Genomic DNA, 19,027 nt, shown 5'->3' on the forward strand with positions numbered 1-19,027 from the left:
CAGCTTCTTGTGATGCTAGAAGGCGGTGTGCTGGCTCTGAGTCAGTCTCAGGTGGAGCTGCTGCTCAGACTTTCCAACACCACAACACAGTGGGACCGACACAGTGGGGCCGTCAAGATGACCTGACGGTAAGAATCGTCGCTTTGAAAGCTTGTTTCTTTTCATTTTGTAGTTTCTTTTATTTTACTTCAAGTAGCCTAGACATAGAACAATGGAAACTGGTAATATGATCCTAGGATACTAAATGTCTTAATGGAAACAGGAAGAGAATAATATCAACAAAATCTATAAATCTAATTTTACAAAGTCAGCTTAAAGCCCATATATGTTTGTGATATTGGAGTTCATACTGAATGTTTGTTTGCTTTGGGTCAGTCTCTTTGGTACCAAACGCCTGCTCTTGTGGGGAAGATTTTGACTGGAACGTCTCCATGTGAAGCACTGGGAGTCATGACAGACTTATGGTTGGTTTCTTTCCCTCTGGACAAGACCAGTTTAACCAGTGTTGAGAAACTGAAGCGCACCCTTGCCAAAACCAACCTGGCCTCCAGCTTCAACTTCTTCATTCCAGATCTCAAGGTGAGGCTGTGTGTCGTCTGTCCTCATGAAGACCCCGAGGCAGCCGAGTCAACTAAAGATGAAATATGTACATAAGGACTGGATGGGGAAGGGTCTCCTTCTTGAGCTGTGAGAGCAGCAGGGTGAAAAACAAAGAACTAGAGGAGTGGTGAGCGTTAGTTCTGTGTTTATACCAGTGCAGTACAGTGCAGTTGAGGATGATGATGGTGTTTGGTGTCCTTCTCTGGTGAAGGGAGAAAGGCTCAGGTTGCTCTCTACAGTTTGAGGCAAAATTTCCATCTGACCCATTTCACTCAACGTGATCAACGTTCACCTCGGCTGCCAGGAATCTTAATTAAAGGGGACATATCGTGCTGCATTTTCAGGTTCATGTTTGTGTTTTGTGTTTCTACTCGAACATGTTTACATGCTTTTATGTTTAAAAAAACGCATTATTTTTCTCATACTGTCCGTCTGAATATATTTGTACTCACCATTCGTCCGAAACGTTCCGTTTTAGCCCTTGTCCCTTTAAGATACCCTCCCAAACAGCCCAGTCTCCTCTGATTGGCTTGCGAGAAAAATACGCAGCACCTTTTTCAAAGGTAGTTTCAAGCCGTGTTGGGGAGATACTCGGATGGGTGACTTTTTCATGATATGTCCCCTTTAACAGCAGTTTGTCATTTTAATCAAGGGTTCAAAAACCTTGCAATTTCGGTTTTGAATATGATATGTGCACATCTGAGGGTGAATCTTAAAAGCCAGTGCGTTCGCTATATAAAATCCATGACACATCAGCCACAGTAACACTGACTGTCTGTCTCTGCTGTGAACCCAGGTGGGAATACTGGACAGTCTGTTCAGCGTGTCAGATGATCTCTCCAAGCTCGACACACTGACTGAAAGGTAAAAAAAAAAAGAAGATGAACCAAACTGAATACGTTGATACACACCGAAACCCTTTTTGTCTCAGTGGTCATTACACGTTGTAGTTTAATGTGCAGCTTTGTCCTTAATTAAGACTTGTAACTCTGACCTTGTATGCACCATGAATAATTCATGGTCCGGGGCAGCAGACAGTTAGTTTTCCCTCCTGATTTGAAATTCCTCGTTGGTGCATCTGTAAGTGGGGAAGTCATAGCCTATTTGAGACGTAAACATGTAGCCACGGCAGATCAAACCAGACAGATTTTGTCCCGAAAATTTAACCCTGACTAATTTTGTTATCAGTCTAATCCATTGTTTTCCGAATGTCTCCTCAGCTTGAGGTCTACTTGGATAAGTAAAAACCCTTGATTGGACATTAATAGTTCATTGTGGGCCTCAGTGTTAGAATTAGCAGTAAAGTAGATTTCCAGGAAAGGAGCCAACAAATGATTAAACTTGCATCTGAATAAATAACAGACATGATAGTCGAGGCACCTCTGTAACGAAATGTTTTTCCTTGTTTGCCCGCTCAGTGTTATTAAAAAAAACCATCAGTGTATGAGGGAGGTGATGGAGCACAGCACTGACAAAGTGCTGGAAAACGCCTTAGCCAATGGAGGTGAGTCACACACAAACGCACGTGCTGAGGGTGTTCATTGCATCGTATAACTCATTACGCGAATGTAGAGAAGCCCCAGCTTACGTGTGAATGAGACTGAGAGCTACTGTATGCCTGTATACACACACACACACATGCAAAGACTGATACCTTTACCTTGCCTCTTAAACAGTATAACCGTGTCTCTGATCACTTTCCCCCATCAGACCACGGCATGAGTCAGTCAACCGCCGTGTCGCCCCTGAAATCTTACCTCCAGTCTCTGAGGGGTATTTTTTTTTAAATCTGCTGGAGTGCAGTGCTACTGTGTGACCCCTTATATAAAGTGTGCCTTCTTGCAGTGCTTTTGCCCTCGTGTTTTCTGAACGGCGCTCCTTATTTCACAGCTTGGTGGTGTGTGTTTACAATTGCGCATTTTTTTGGATTTCTGGTTAGGTTGTGACTTCTTGTGCATGTGTTTCTCAGTGGACCTGATGAGCTACATGACCAAGTTTCAGTGGGACAAAGCCAAGTATCCCACAACTCTGCCTCTGTCCAGCCTGGCAGACATCATCAACAAGGTACTGACTCATTAGAAATGAGGATATGCACATGAGGACATGTATAGTTATGATTTATTATAGTCATAATCATCTTAAAGGGGTACTCCGGCAATTTATCATTGCATTTCCGCACAGTTGGGAGACACAAAAGAAACGGTGAAAGTCACAGTGAAATGGAAATCCTGGGGCGTGATGAGTAAACAACACGAAAACGCTAAATACTCTACTGACAATATTTTGCATCAAAACTATTCATACTGGCAGGAAAGTGTCAAGAAGTCCTACTGAGCTGCCTTTGTCAAAGTTAATGGGAGTGATAAAGTTTGTAGTCTTGGTTCGGACTACGCAGCCTCTGTGTTGTTCACTAAAGCATCTTGAATATGTTCTTTCCACACAATGATTGGTCGATGCCATTATTCGAGGTGCAAAAACAACAGTTTTGTACCAACTAATAGCACGGAGAGAAAAAAACACCTCCGCTGTGTGAAGGCCTTTAGAGCGTCTTTAGCCTCAGTAATGCAATGTATTCATTTGTATTATTTATAATACACCACGGTGACATGAGCACGAGTATACACACAACGAGGCTGTGAAGGCGGACTAGTCAGTGTGATGAAGTTTGGTCGTCTCATTTTGCGACTTTTTAGCAACCGCCTTTTTTAGGACAAATAAAAGCTTCAAAATTAACCAGACGGGTATTTTGAATAAATACTGACGTATTTTATGTCATAGAACAAAACATTAAAATCTCTTAAGCTTAACCAAAAACCCATTCAAAAACGCATAGACTTTGAGACGAAAGAACCGGAAGTGCAGACAAGCTGACCCATTACAGGGATACAGGACACACTTTTGCAGTACTCTATTAAATATTCAACATATAACAAGAGATTAACTGTTATTTTAAGGGAGAGTTTTTCCTTATCCTTTTTGTGCCAAATTTGCGATTTGTGATATTGGGCTATAAAAAAAAAAATGACTTGACTTGAATAATTATGTGACTCATTATATACAGACCTATCAAATGATATTAAAGGTATTCAACATAGCATGCGTTCTTATCTCGCACCTGTTTTGAGGTAACCACGTGGTCCCCCTTATGTTTACATGTCCCGTGTGTCAGGAGGTGTCCCAGATGGAGGCAGAGTTAAAATCTCGAGCAGCGGCGTACAACAGTGTGAAAAGGAGCCTGGAGCACAGACTGGAGTGAGTGACGTATTTAATAAAAAAAGAGCTTCAATGTATCAAGTATGAACTGATGAACTGGAATGTGTGTGTTTCCAGTGGGACTTTGCAAACTCGCAGTCTGAATGACATCGTGAGGAGGGAAGACCTGGTGGTCTCGGAGTACCTCACCACTCTACTGGTCCTGATGAGCAGGTCAGTAACACACTAAACGTTATTCTACCGTCATTTGATAGTACGACGTGAATGTTTGTGTGTCTGTGTATGTGTGTATTCATAAATGTGTTTTTTGGTCACAGAGGGAGATACCTGCAGTGGGAGAGGACCTATGAGTCTTTATCAGAGTTTGTGGTTCCACGGTCCAGGTAAGCGGTCTGTATGCACTCTTGGCAGTAAGATAAGCCATTCCACTTGATCCCAGTGGAAGTGGACCAGCAAAGCCCCGAGTGCCTGTTCTCAGCATCCAAAAGGTCAGGCTAAGTACGCACAGGTGTTCCATTACCGGCAGAAAGTAAGAGTTTGTGCAGCTGGATCACTTCTAAGAAAGGAGATGGGTTTTTTTGTCATAACAAAGTTTGTATTCAATCAAACTTTTTAAATATTTCAATGCTTTATGACATCATGTCAGAACCTGGGTACCTTACAAGAAAAATGAAGCACTTTGTAGACTGACATCTATATTAGAGCAAGAACTAAAAGGCGCTGCCAACCCCCAATTTGTCATGGATGAATAGTTAAAGGTTTTTGTTTTCAAACTAAAAAACACTCTTTGAAAAAAACAAAAGAGCCCTGAGTTCCTGTAAGACAGCCCTCCAGTCTTTAGAAACGGTGCCTCTGGAAAAATAATGAGGACACTAAAGACTAATGACAAAGCAAACAATGGTTCTATTATATATGGACCTTATATGGCACGCTCCTTTTGTTGTTTGTTCCATTTCCAGTTTTATCTTGTAACACACACTTTAAATGACCATAATCAGAAAACTTCAGTTATGGAATCATATAGATCTAAACTCATAAGAAAACCCAAATTCCAACACTTTATGACTATTACATCAGTCACAAGCCCGGCAGTGACGGATGTGCAGGGTCTTTAAAGAAGGCCTGTGTGAGGGGGAATGAATGCTCTTATACAATAAGCATTTAAGGTTAAAGTTAATTTAGGGTGAATTATAATGAATAATATTTGTCTTCTTACTCCCTCAAATTTACATCACTAGAACATAGAACAGAGCATTAACAAATTAGTTCCCTGGGGAAATATATATTGTATAATATACTATGTACTATGAAATTTCATCCATTTTTATATACAGTTAAAGGTCCAATGTGTAGGAGTTAGAGCCATCTAGTGAGTTGCAGATCGTAACCAACTGAATACCCTTCCGCTCACTCCTGCCTTTAAAAGAGTGTAGTAACGTGAGCCGTCGAGTGCTCAGAGGTTGTCCTTAATAATACTAACACTACTTTAGTCAGACGGTGGCTGGCGGTAACACGGTTTTACTAAAGAAGAGCTGGAGCAGATGGGAATGTCATTAGTTTCAAGTTTCTGCTCATAAACCAAGGTATTGGACAAATAAAAATGTTGACCTAATGATGAACATTAATGTCTAATGGCAAGCATGTTAGCATGGCATGTTGGACACTATTTGAGCTTCACAATGCGTGCTATCTAGCCTTTCAACACAGATACAGAATTCCAGTGCATCACACTGTTGACTTTATTTCCTCCCTGGTGTCTTTCAGCGTGACCTGTTGCTGCATGATGTCACGGGGCGCTCTAATATTCTGTCATTATTTCGTGTGACCATCAGGAAGCTGTACGAGGACGGAGAGGGAGGCGTTTTCTCCGTCACACTTTTCAAAAGAGCCGTGTGTGAATTCAAAGCCAAAGCCGTGGAGAGCAAGTAAGCGGGGCCGGATTGCCAGAAAATACCCCATCAAGTCAAAGCTGTGTTGTAGGTGTCAATTACCATAGTGTAGCCTATGATCCAAACAGGTTCACCGTGCGCGAGTACAGCTTCGATCTGGAGGCGAAGAAGCAGCAGGAGATGAAGCAGCACAATGTTCACAAGAAGGAGCAATACGTGAGTCCGACTTCGTACATCGTAGAGTTTTTGGGATTTGTGTGCTTGTTTGTCATGTATAATTATAAAAGGCAATGCCTCCTCCATAGGGAATCTTTGTGCGTTGGCTGAAGGTGAAGTGTTCGAAGAAGCTGAAAGAAGAACTCGCCTCCCTGTTCATACACCTGGACCCCACCGCCGCCACCTGCAAGACACATGTAAGAGGCCCAATCTACTTTCACTGCTTCAAACTTTGCTTTCAATTACAGTATGTCATTGCTATGTCGGATGTTCGCTCTTGGTCCGCTTACTAGCTTTTTCCATAGCTTTCAACCACATCTCACAGTCTTCATCAGCTAATAGAACTGACACAGGTAAACTAATTGTGGAACTTTCAGTCACATTATGACACCTGAGATAGAAGAAAGACTGCTAGCAATGCTGGTCGTGTTGTGGTCAAGACCACCCAATCCTGCGTCCTGCGTTCACTTTTCTTGGAGTGCGTGTGACGGGGGGATAACTTTGGTGCATGTTATTCTATTTGCTGCTCCCTTTGGAGGTTGTCCACAGTGGATCATCTGTTTTTCCATCTGGTCGGTAACCCGGGTCTCGGGTTGCAAAACATAGAACTGGCTGGGTAAAAAAACTTGATCAGAATGGTGCACGGATAAACACTCCTGCAGAACAATGACTGCTTTTAACTGGGTCAAGTTGTGTTTTTTGTGTTGCTCTGTCTCCCTCTGCCAAGCAGGCAAGCTGTGACATCCCAGAACTCTGTCAGCATGAGTACTTCTCCTACATCTGCTACCATATCAACACCAATCTGCTGGAGATCAGCTAGCAGCCCGCAAAGAGAGAACACAATGACCAAGGAATGAGGGCTCTGTGGACCAGTCAACAGAAAGAAATAAAACACATCCAGGGTTCTTCTGTGAATATCTTGGTTTTCAACATGTCTCATGAGCCAGAAACAACTGTGGAGCTTCTCTTGGACAGCGGTGTACATAATCATGTCAGATGAGCAGTGGATGGATTTGGGTCCTCTTCACCACATTTTCAGCTGCATGTGGGCTACACTTTGTGACTGTGGAACCATTCAGACCTGCGAGAACATGGACTGTAAATGTTTTCGTTATTAGTGGCGGGGTTACCACCAGTAACCATGGGTGTCGCCAACTCAACCAGCTCTGAAATCTTAAGGATTTAAATATAACATAATGTATCAAAGTAACTTGTACTGAAGAAGATTTCATGATATCATATGATTATAAATAGCCTATATACTGACGCATCAGAGCGTATGTAGCATTTGACTCATGTTGCCGGTCAAGCTAGTTTTAAAGGGAACTCCACCAATTTTACACAACAGAGTCTGTTTACAGGTTTTGGGGAGTACAACAGAGTTCTGCAGGGATGATGCAATTTTGGAAGCCAACCCAGAAGTTAGCTTTGCACTCGTTCGATCGACAAAATGGGGATTTTCCCACTGGGTTTTGGATTATTGCAAGAAATAAGCTCTGTGGAAAACAAACGTTGGTGATATTCACACATTTTGTTCAGCCAGATAATCTTCACAAATGAACACCACTTTTATGATTTTTGATGAGTGAATGCAATCAGCAGAAGCAAAAAGCTAACATTAGGCTGTAAACAAACTACACACTGGCAGCATGAGTGCAAGAATACACAACAAAGCTGTGAAAGCAGACTGGCAGACGTGATGACGTTTTGTAGTCTCATTTAGCCACTTGTTAGCAACCGTCTTTTTTGAGACACTTACAAGCTTCCAAATTCATGTGAGGGGTATTTACTGATCAATTTTATGTTCAAATATATTAAGTTTGAGTTAACCACAGACCTTATTTCAGACATATAACCAAAAAGCCATTTAAAAAACCTATTGAGACGAGAGAACAGGAAGTGCAAATAATGTTGACTCATTTCCTACTTTTAGGACTCATTCCTGCAGCACTCTATTGCATATGTGAAAGCATTTGAATGAAGCTGTATGGCTCCACAGGAGGGGTGGAAAGTCTGATACATTGCCTCAAGTGATGTCACTCGAGTCAGCATCGGTTGGGGCTAAACACTACAAGTTGGAAAATGAAAGAAGAAAAATGTGGAGGTGTGGCGTTAGAAAGAAGTGAGCTTACTAGCCGCTACTAGCATAACACATTTCCGACCAAACTGGTCAGTTGCATTGTGGGTATTTGTGGGAAAGAAGAATAAATGTGTGGAATAAAAAAAGTATCTCTCGTTCTGCTGCATCAATTTCGAAACATTATAGAAAAACATGTCCATCAGAGTGTAAAGCTAAATCTGTGGAGTGCTCTTACACATAGTTCGGTGGTTTAGGCCAGTGATCCCCGACCCACAGCTTCAGACCCTCCTTCAAAGGGTCGCAAGATAAATCGGAGAGGTCGCAAGGTGATTGATGAGGTAGGACTTTGCTGGACAAAATTTGACCTCTTTGGACATTGGAGTCTAGAGGAGTAATTTCTCTTTGCGGTAAATGCTAACAACTTATATCTGAAACATGACGAGTCCCAACTACACCCCTTGTTTGTGTAATGGGCTAACAAGACAAAACTTGTACTGTACTTTATTCGAAATTTAGTATATGTACTTAGCTACTCTCCACCACTGAATGCTATTCAGCACATGATCACCAGAGTGCACTATCTCTGCTCTGAGCAGCGACCATTTTCCACAGCATTCCCGCTGTCATAAATGCTTTTTGATCAATCAAAATCTTTGACGCTGGAACATTTCCTTTGGATATTACAAGGTAAATTTTAGTAATGAGTGTACTCGCTATAATGCAAACATGTGTTTACCGTCTAGCTTTCATAGAGACAATAGGGCTTTAACCACTGTGGGGAAGGATTAGTTTGTCTGTAATTAATGGGGTGATTAATGCTGCTCTTTTAATTGTTAACTCAGTTGTCTTTGCAAACCAAACAAGCCACATATTGCATCACCCAGGCATGAGAAAGACCTGTTCCCTCTCTTTTACTCTGTGTGTGTGTGTGTGTGTGTGTGTGTGCGTGTGAGAATGAGAGAGGGAGAGAGAGCGAGCGAGCGAGAGAGAGAAAGAGAGAGAGAGTGAGTGTGAGAGCAAGAGAGGTGGGAAGTGTTGGGGAAAGCTGGCCGCTCAAGCTGTGCCATTCAGCGCATTAAACCGCCGGAGGAGCAAACGTGTATGCGCCGAAATAATGGACTCCCCCTCTGGTTAGCGCGCTTTAACATTACAGGCTACATATTTCATTCTGTCAAACATCTGAGTAAAATGTGGACAGTTCCGAAGCCAAAGTACAGAACTGGTTTGTGCGCCGAGGGGGAGATCGCTGTGAACATTGGCGGAGTCCGTGTGGTGCTTTTCGGGGATGTTTTGAACCGCTACCCGGACAGCAGACTGGCGGAGCTGTTGAACTGCTCAACTCAGAATCATGAAGTCATATCCTCGCTCTGCGACGACTTCGACCCGGGCAGAAAAGAGTTTTACTTCGACCGAGATCCCGATGCCTTCAAGTGCATCATCGATGTGTACTACTTCGACGAAATCCACATCAAACCCGGCATTTGCCCCATCTGCTTCATGAAGGAGATGGAGTTCTGGAAAATCGACCAGGATGTTTTAGACGAGTGCTGTAAAAGCTACCTGAGCGAGAAGGAGGAGGAGCTGACAGAGATTGCAAACAAAGTAAAAGTGATTCTGGAGGACCTGGAGGTAGATCGGTGCATCACGCGTGCCCAGCGGTGCCAGAGGTTCCTGTGGAAGCTGATGGAGAAGCCGGATACCTCGCGGCCGGCGCGCGTCATTACCATCGCGTCCTTCCTCTCGGTCCTGGTCTCGGCGGTGGTGATGTGCGTGGGGACCATCCCGGAGCTCCAGGTGGCGGACGCCGAGGGGAAGCTGGTGGAGCACCCGATCCTGGAGGCGATCGAGACCGCCTGCATGACGTGGTTCACCGCGGAGTACCTGCTGCGTCTCGCCTCCTCTCCGAACAAGCTGCACTTCGCGCTCTCCTTCATGAACGTCGTCGACTTCATGGCCATCGTGCCTTTCTACGTGGTCCTATCCCTCACCTACCTCAGCACCACGTCCATGATGGAGTTGACCAACGTCCAGCAGGCTGTGCAGGCGCTCCGCATCTTGCGCATCGCGCGCATTTTCAAGCTGGCGCGCCACTCCTCCGGGCTGCAGACCCTGACCTACGCGCTCAAAAATAGTCTGAAAGAGCTGGGCTTGCTCCTCATGTACATGGGCATTGGCATCTTCGTGTTCTCGGCGCTGGCCTATACCTTGGAGCAAAGCCACCCAGAGACGCTTTTCAGGAGCATCCCGCATTCTTTCTGGTGGGCCATCATCACCATGACCACGGTGGGCTACGGGGACATCTACCCCAAGACCACGCTCGGCAAGTGCAACGCGGCCGTGAGCTTCCTGTGCGGGGTGATAGCCATTGCCTTGCCCATCCACCCCATCATAAACAACTTCGTGGTGTTCTACAACAAGCAGAAAGTGCTGGAGACCGCGGCGAAGCACGAGCTGGAGCTGATGGAGCTGAAGTCGGGCGGGGACGCGCGCAGGAAAAGCAGCGATTCCGCGGACGCACCAGCAGTGTGAGAATCCAGTCCGAGTCCAGTGAAGACTTTTACAAGAGCTTTTGCTGCGAATTCATTCCTGAGGAAGAAATTAATCCTAAACATATAAAGCCAAAGCTAATTTATAAGATTCGGAACTTGACTTAAGACAATGAGACATTTTCTATGGTCACATTGGGACAGCTCCATGCAGTGACACCTGTAGTTAGCATGTTGTCTCCACACAGCTGTGTCGTTCTGTTGCTTGGTTGAATGTGTCACGTGCCGCTTGTTCCACGGTGCGGTCATTTATTTTCATAACTCTCGCTGTTGTGAAGGCTGTTGTTATCATTGAATTAAAAGTGCATGTGCACGGACACACACTTGTGCACAGAGAATCATTAAAGCGTCACATTTAACCTGCTAACTGAGGTGAAACAAGTTCCCCCCGATTTAACAAATAACAATACAATTAAGGAGAAGTTTTTTAGGGACTTATATTGGATCAGTGTGGGTGGATTCATAGCTGCTATAATTTTAAGAAATGCAATAAATTAGATAAGCTAAAATATGACTAAAGCCGAGTTATAAGTTGCAGCCCCCAGAAAAATGCATCTCTTTAATTATATTGTGCTAAAAGTGATTGTAGAAGAATGTCTCCTGCTCATATTTTGTGTTCTGTGCCGTTTGTGTCTGGCTGACCCCATTGATCAGATGTGATTATTAATTCCCTCAGGACCTGGATGGATTACTGAACGGGCCCAGGGGCCCAAAGTGTGAGGGGCCCCCCTGGCCTTCACCTGCAAAATGTCACAATGTCAAAGAGACTATTTTACATTTTGAACCAGGAAGACTCAAACGACCACAAAGATGACATAAAATGACTACAAAGAGATACAAAACAGCAGCAAATGGACACTATGAGACTCACAACGACTATGAAAAGGGGCAAAACAACCTCATAGAGACACAGAATCACGACAAATAGACACAAAGCAGCTATGAAGAGACTCAAATGACCACAAAGAAACAGAAAGCGACTACAAAGAGACTATAAACAATGACATAGAGATGCGAAGCAGCTGCAAAGAGACTACACAATGATTATGAAAAGGGGCAGAACAACTTCTTAAAGACAGAAAATGTTTACAAATAGACACAAAGCAAGTACAAAGAGATGCTAAACAACTACAAAAACACACAAAATGACTACAAAAAGATCAAAACAACTTCAAAGTCCGCCCATGGTTTGAACAGAAATTCAAAAAAGCAAGCTTTTAAACAATGAGAACATGGTGGGCTGTCATACTGTCTCAAAAGTGAAAGGATATTTTTTTTTTGTGGTTTCTCATTTATTAATCTTTAGTCTCGGAGTCATCTGACCCAACCTGACACTAACCACATACTGACCAGCTGCTGACAATGACATCCACTGTCCCAGAGATGTGAACAGATATTCTGTTCCAGTATTTTTGCTGAGGTCCAAAAGTAAAGTGTATGTGTCTTCTGAATGTCCCATTCATGTCAGCGTGCTTTACTCATTTTAGAACACAACACAACCTATCTATATGAAATCAAGCTATGTGACCTGTCTAAGCCATGCAACATTTTCACAAATTGCATTTTCAAATCTTTTTTAATGAAAAGATACAGATTGAGTGTTGAGGTCGTTCAAAACTGCATACAGAAGAGAAGGAGTACTTTTTGTTGAAAAGGCATTCACTTGTCAAAAGAGTGGTGATGGGACACCTGTTTGAAATAAAATGATGATTTTATTTCGTTTTTTGAAGATCATTTTTGAGAAGTCATGTAGAAGATTCCGATATGACCACTGATTCTGGGTAATTGAATCCATAACAGTGCATCATAACCTCATCATATGATTTGTGTTTAATCATTTGTAAAGTAACTAAAACTGAAATGAACATAGAGGAGTAAAAAGTGCAATATTCACAGAGGATGAAGTAGCATAAAATGGAAAGTAAAAGTACCTCAAACTTGTACCTGAGGTACAGCACTTGAGTAAACGTTCCACTGGAGTAAAACTAAATGTGCATGGCAAGAGGCCACGACTTTCTGTAAATTCACTCCTGTTGAAAGAAGTGAGTCTGCCTGTGTTTCTTCCTGCTCACTGCAATGTGCCACAGTGCTGTGTTGTTTCTTCCTGCAGCCATCCTGTATGAAAAACTAGATTCTATTCCGCTAAGAAGAGGTCAACCTTTGCTGTATGAGCCAACGTCACCGTTGACCCCTGCGAAATGTGTCTGTGTGCGGAAGCACATTTTATAAGTGGTCGGCGTAGAAGTTTCTGTGTTCATGAGCTCCTGTGCATCGCGTGTGATGCGATCTGAGGCGGTGTTCTGTGACAAACGGCCGTCCCCGGCGGGGGAACACTTCAAAGTAAAGGCTGCACGCCCCCACACACTCCACGCTCAGAAACCCTCCCCTCCCTCCCTCTCTCCTCCAACCAACGCCCCACCCTGCTGCCTCCTTTCCACCTCCCCTTGTTCCGGCTCAGATATGAGCAGCTGTCATCTCCTCTGGCTGAGAGAGTCATGTTTTCAGGGTATGTGCCGATGCAAAAACTTTGTGTGTTGCACTCTGAGAAGGGGGGAAAGAGAAGGATCGTTCATCAACACCGAAGTGATGACATTAAAGATTCATGCGAGGATGAAGGGACATCAACTGACATTGACTTTGACCAAATATAGCACTCAATACCTTATGCATCAGCGACCATTGCGGATGACTCAGTCTCTCCTTCTGCGTGGCTCGGACACACACACAGGTTGAATCCGTATATTGCTGATCGCAGTGCGAGACAACTTTACAAAATGTGCATCTGAACATTCATGCTGCTTCTGATACAACGTCTTTCTCTCCGTTGCGACCTGTAAACGAACAGCATCAAGGACGCAGGAACATCCTCGTCGATACCTGGCTTCCTCCAGAGCGCTTTGATGCTTCACAAGACAGGTCTCCCACGATCCCCACAGTCCCAGAGAGCGCATGTGTCCGGAGGAGGATTTGATGGTGAATAGGATTCGATCGATGAACGATTTAATACCGACAATTAGTTCTTTCTTTTAATGAGTTCCCACTGCTCGTATAAAGCAACGTAGCAGCGTGGGCGAGTGCATGGGGAGGTTAGCCTTTACAGAGTCTTTTCTTTCTAGAGACTTGAGCGGGTCTTGCATGCAACAACAGCACGTGATCACCGTGAAAAACAACACAAAAAAACGAACTAAAATTCAATAAGCAGAGTTTTCCAATCTGATTGTTTTTTAAATGCAGTACAAAACCACCAACAAATCCTGTTAACCAAAGATTGTCACAGTTTAAAAAGGCCATTTAAAAGAACTACATCTTTTGTAATTTGTATTCTCTTTGTTCCATTCATAGTTCACGTTTGGATGTAAATGACTGACAGGCTCAAAGGGATGAGTTTTATTTAAGTTCCTGAGAGTGCGGTCCGTAGTGAGAGTCCATGCAGGCAGATGGGTGTGTTGTCTTCATGGAAGCCTGCGGACAACAGAGGTTATGTACTTCATGGTGACATTCAGCTAGCAAAGGGCTTAGAGTTTAACACAACAACACTTGCTTTGATTAAAGGAAGTCATATAGTTTGGTGATGATCAAATAGACTACAGCACAGAGGAGAAGAACATAGCTATTTTGAAAAAGGAGGTAAAACCATGATGGATGAGGATGGAGCGCATGCGTCCTCTATAGAATTGTCTTACTCATTCCTTAGGGTTCTCATTTTACTACATCACTAACTAACGGATAGATAACTTTACTTCTAAAACTAAACAGTTTGGTCACACATGCACAAGACAGAGGTGGAGGTAACGAGCCATAACAACTGTGTTAAGGGGGTGACGTGCTGGAGTTGTTTCCCCAAAGTGGCCAAAAAATCAGCTAATGCAGGTTTAAGCGAACTATGAGGCTACTTGCAACCTCGTGGTCTACGGAGACCCAGAACACCTTCTGCTTAGGGCCCCAAAAACACTTGGGCCAGTCCTGGGCTAGGTTGAAAGGTCAGCTGGGCCAACATGCAATCTGAGTTTACTTACTGTCCAGAGTGTCTTTCACCTTTAGGGGAATAAAAGAAAGACGTATTATATTATGCGATTTGAACATGTGTGTGCGCAACAGATGGCAGTGCAAACCAACGACATTTAAAGCATCTGTCAGTCAAACCAATTGCACCCAAAACAGAACCAAAAAAAACGTATACCCTTCATGCATAACATCATATCCCACTCCACTTTCTCTTTCTCTCTCTCGGAGTGGAAGGAGCACGGAGCTGAAGGAGCGTGGTTTTGAGAGCGATACTAGCGTTTTTTCGACATTTTTTCTTCACTGGGTAATGTTGGGTATGATAGTGTAGTGTAGTGTGTAGGGTTCACGGGGTTTGTGTGCACATTTAGGGGGTTTTAGGGTCTTTGTTTGTGGGTGTTTGCAGCTGATCAGCGCGAGCTGTCGGCGTGCTAAACGCCACCATGGGCCTGACGGATTTGACCAGGAAGCACGGGGTGAAGATCCCGCCGCTGTTCGGGTGTTCAGTGGAAGGAATCAGCCTGGCAGTGGGTGAACTTGTTGTCCACAGCTGCGTGAAGTCCGCAGCGCGGATGAACAACGCTGTGGTCATCTTTTTAGATAGTTTAGAAGCTGTGGAAGTGGTGTTGGAGAACGGGATCAAGGTGGGTGAACACTTCCTGCCCGTTTACCCTCTCAGCTCACCGGCAGTAAGAGTCACTGTGTCTAACGTTCCTCCGTTTATTAGAAACGATGACATAATCAGAGAGCTGTCCAAACACGGTAAGGTCTCCGGTTAGGAAAGTGTCTTCTGGGTTTAAATCTCCGCTGTTAAAACACGTGGTGTCTCACAGGAGACATGTCCTCATGATCCCCAACAACAGGAGCAGGGAGGTAAACCTCGTGTTTAAAATCACTGTAGAGGACTTTGATTATGTAATTTTTGCAAAGACTGATGATTTAAAATGTTACAGCTGTGGGAAAGAAGGACATCAGAGCAGAGCTTGTCCTGGGGAAAACGGTTCTCATAAAGACCAGAACCAGAAAGGTACTGAGGAGGGCAGAGGGGACAAGCAGGACGGACAGGAGGGAACAAGTGGAGCACAGGAGGTGAGGGTGGAGGAGACGGGTGGGGCACAGGAGGTGAGGGAAGAGGGGACAAGTGATGTCCAGAAGGTGAGGGAGAGTACTGGAGGACAGGTGGAGTCAGGTAGTGAGGTAGACATGGAGGAAGACGAGGAGCAACTCAAAGCTCCTCAGCTGAAGAGGAAAAAGGGGGGGAATTGTGGAAATTCACAGGCCAAAAAAGTGGCAACGACAGGAAGTTGAGGAGCAGCTGAGTGTGAGTGCAGTCTGGAAGAGGACTCTGAGCCCAGTCTGGTGAAAGACGCTGCTGCTGAAAGTGAGCCCTCTGAACACAAGGCTGGCAGCTGTAAGAACTCTGAAGGCTACAGCGTGGAGGAGATAAAGGAGTATCTGCAGAGAAGCAAAAATGTAAGAGGAGCCAAAGTGGAGGACTACCTCTCTGACAAAGAGAAGCTCTCCAGCTCGGCCAGATCGCATATGAGAAGCAAGGACAGAGGAGGTCTCACGAAGCAGGAAGGCTTCAGACTGAAGAAAATTGTTCAGACAATAAGGAAAGAGATGAACAATGACGGAGCCAAGTAAAGAGATCGGAGCCCACGTGCTCACACTGGCTGCTTCAGGAACCGCTGGAGAACGGAGCCAGGATGGGCATCCAGGACGGCACGACTCCAGGTCTCAGCAGCATGCTGTGACCCTCTGAGGATTCCAACCGGCAGAGCAGGAGGATCCTGAACTCCAGAGTTTCTTCTAATCCATTGCCACGGCAACGATGTTTTGTTTGTTCATATTGTTTTAAGTAAAATAAAGGTTTTCTAAAAATCTAAAAAAATCTCTCTCTCTCTCTCTCTCTCTCTCTCTCAAAAACAAACATTCTCCCTTACCAGCACTGGTCTTCTGTTGTCATGGCTCCAGTCTTTAAATAACAGTCTCGCTCTCATTATTCTGGCGAAAAAGCCTTTTGCTTCTAGGCTGGACTCCCACGTTAAATGCATTCCGCTCCATTCATTGTCATAGAGCAACAGGGTGTCTCTTTTCTAATCTTATGCACGTCAGAGGAATGAATCATTACAGATATTTTGAGGGGATGCAGGGTTGGACGTTGGAAACGGGGAGGGAGTTGAATTACTTAAAATCAGATCAAGTCCCCATGTAATAAGATTCCATCTACTTGGTCGTGTATCAAGCTTGTTACTGGGGTTGGATTACAACATGCAGAACAACACCTACAGTATTTCACGCTCGCATTCAAATTCTCATCAGTAATTTAAATCACTGAGTCAGCGCAACGCTTCCATGGCCAATGAGCGACCACGGGATCCGGTGTGGTGGGTGGTGGCGGTGCGTTGCATGTAAAACGTGAATCTGCGACATTTCATGAGCTCTTTTTCTAGCATGCAATACTTGGCTTGATCTTTGGCTCCTGATGTGGAAAGTGTTGAAAAACCACAGGTGAGCTCAAAAAGTTAAGATGTGATGGAACAGCGTCCTCAGTCGTCTCGTTGGCTGAATTAATGATTTTTAATTGAATTAATTTGAAAACGCATCCAGACACTTTTAAGCCTTAATTCGGCCCTGGTGCTTATTTTATTATGTTAAGTTGCAATGTATCCTCAAACAAGGGTTCATATAATATCTTATGAAAAGTTACTCCTCATTTTCTGTGTGTTTTCCAACGAAAGTCCAGCAACACCTGTCAATTTCCACTTGTTTAGGTGCGTACGTTCTTTTCAAAATAAACGTACGTCTTCACAGGAAACAACTCGGTTAGGTTTAGGCATAAATCGTGGTTTGGGTTACAGCGTTGGTGTCACATGAGGAATGAACAGCGGATGAACAGTCTCCTGGGTAAAAGATCACCGTTCAATGGACCCATCCGCCTCCACTCTGCCCCGTCCATGGGCCTGTGGCCTTTTTCCTGGTCTTTACACTTCCTCGTTCATGATTACGTGGAAAGCATACAAAATAATTTCGGCGGATACAAATTATTATAATTTTGTATAGGTATAGCTACAAATGCTGGATGAGACCAGCCTGTATGTTGGGACACTCGTATTCCCCCTTTTTTGCCTCAGTACAAAGAAAACAGAAGTTTACATTTACATTATTTCTCAACAAAACATAAGGCTTGATAACAAAGGTGTGTTCCTCCCCATGGAACATTTGCATCTCCGGATTTTTGAAAAACCAGAGCACTGCACACTTTTACATCCATGTTTACTAGCTTGGCATCCTTTTCCCTGCATTTTTCTGCCGCATTGCTACTTTTCTTATCACATTGCCACCACCTGTGGATCAGTGGAGTAGCGTGAAGCCACTGGCAGGAATGTGAATCATGCCATCTCATGCATAGGCCCGCTCATCAAAACACTGCTCAATAGCACTATTAGTGGTAAAAACTCCACATGGCGCCTTTAAGTTGAAGCAGACAAGTTTATTAAGAAATCGCCCACGCCAAATGTTGCCAAATGATATTTTGATCAATTTTCTTTTGAAATTCTTTTGCAGGGTGTAATTTAAGATCTGTTATTCAAGGTCATGGGTTTTATTTGTGTCAAACTCATCAAGTTGTGATTTTACTGACGGTGGATTACCTGTGGGGTGACTCAAGCTGTTCATTTATTTCTGGCAGTGTCTTTGAGAAAAACACTGAGCATAATCCTGTTATTGTTGTGGCCTGAAATGCATAAAGCACACAACTTAAAAGAAATGTCTCTCTTTCTGTACGGACATGGTGCGGTGGACTTCTGTTACTGTGAGATCTCTCCCTCTCTGACTTTGGAATTGAATGCGATGGCTCCCTCTTGTTATAGGTGTCACCCCTCTTGGCTTTTGTTTATTGAGAGTTTGTTTATTGAAAAGCACAGCATGTTATCGGGGGTGAACTTCACTTTGCTTCAACAAATCTCAGCTCAAATTGAGTTTAACAGTTGGTGAATGGAGTGAGAAACACTTTGGTGACGTTGCTTTAGATTTAACAGTCCTCCTGAGAGAGGAATTATTGATCTGGAGAATGAATCCGTAAAAGCAGCAGGACGGTGACCTTTCTTCAGTCTGCTGGTCTGATGCGGGGGAGCACTCAGCCTCGCCCGCTCAATGATTGTTTTGCACACTTCCTTGCCCCCCCCCCCCCCCCCCACACACACACACACTTGCTCACAGCTGGTAACCCCGTCTAGGTTTTAAGGCAGCTCGCCTCTTTCAGAGAATGTGTTTAAAACTGCAACGCTGTGAGACTCTCAGTATGTTCTGTTTTATTTTTGTAACTTCAAATCCTGTTCTAAATGTATTTGTTTTTAAAATGATATACATGTTTATAAAAGCAATCATTTAGTCATGTAGAAGAGCAGAGTATTGATAAGAGTAGCTCCTTGTAGTAATACAATCCTAAAGATACAGATCTCTAGCTGAAGGCCATC

At 43.9% G+C, this 19,027-nt stretch overlaps 1 protein-coding gene and 1 pseudogene across 1 annotated transcript; both read left to right on the top strand.

Annotated features, from left to right (window-relative positions):
- Positions 1 to 12: 12 nt before the first annotated feature.
- On the top strand, positions 13 to 6,738 carry LOC142968336 (V-type proton ATPase subunit C 1-B-like; annotated as a pseudogene).
- A 2,448-nt stretch (positions 6,739 to 9,186) lies between these two features.
- kcnf1b (potassium voltage-gated channel, subfamily F, member 1b) lies at positions 9,187 to 10,527 on the top strand. Its single transcript, XM_076108155.1, has one exon. It carries the CDS (start codon positions 9,187 to 9,189, stop codon positions 10,525 to 10,527), a length of 1,341 nt encoding a protein of 446 aa, XP_075964270.1.
- The last annotated feature ends 8,500 nt before the right edge of the window (positions 10,528 to 19,027 follow it).

This window comes from Anarhichas minor, unplaced genomic scaffold (assembly GCF_050575085.1).
Source record: "Anarhichas minor isolate MPS153535 unplaced genomic scaffold, ASM5057508v1 ptg000040l, whole genome shotgun sequence".
Classification (NCBI taxonomy): Eukaryota; Metazoa; Chordata; class Actinopteri; order Perciformes; family Anarhichadidae; genus Anarhichas; species Anarhichas minor.

Excerpts from the sequence above, each read along its gene's own strand:
- kcnf1b (XM_076108155.1), top strand. The coding sequence starts at position 9,187 with ATGTGGACAGTTCCGAAGCCAAAGTACAGAACTGGTTTGTGCGCCGAG.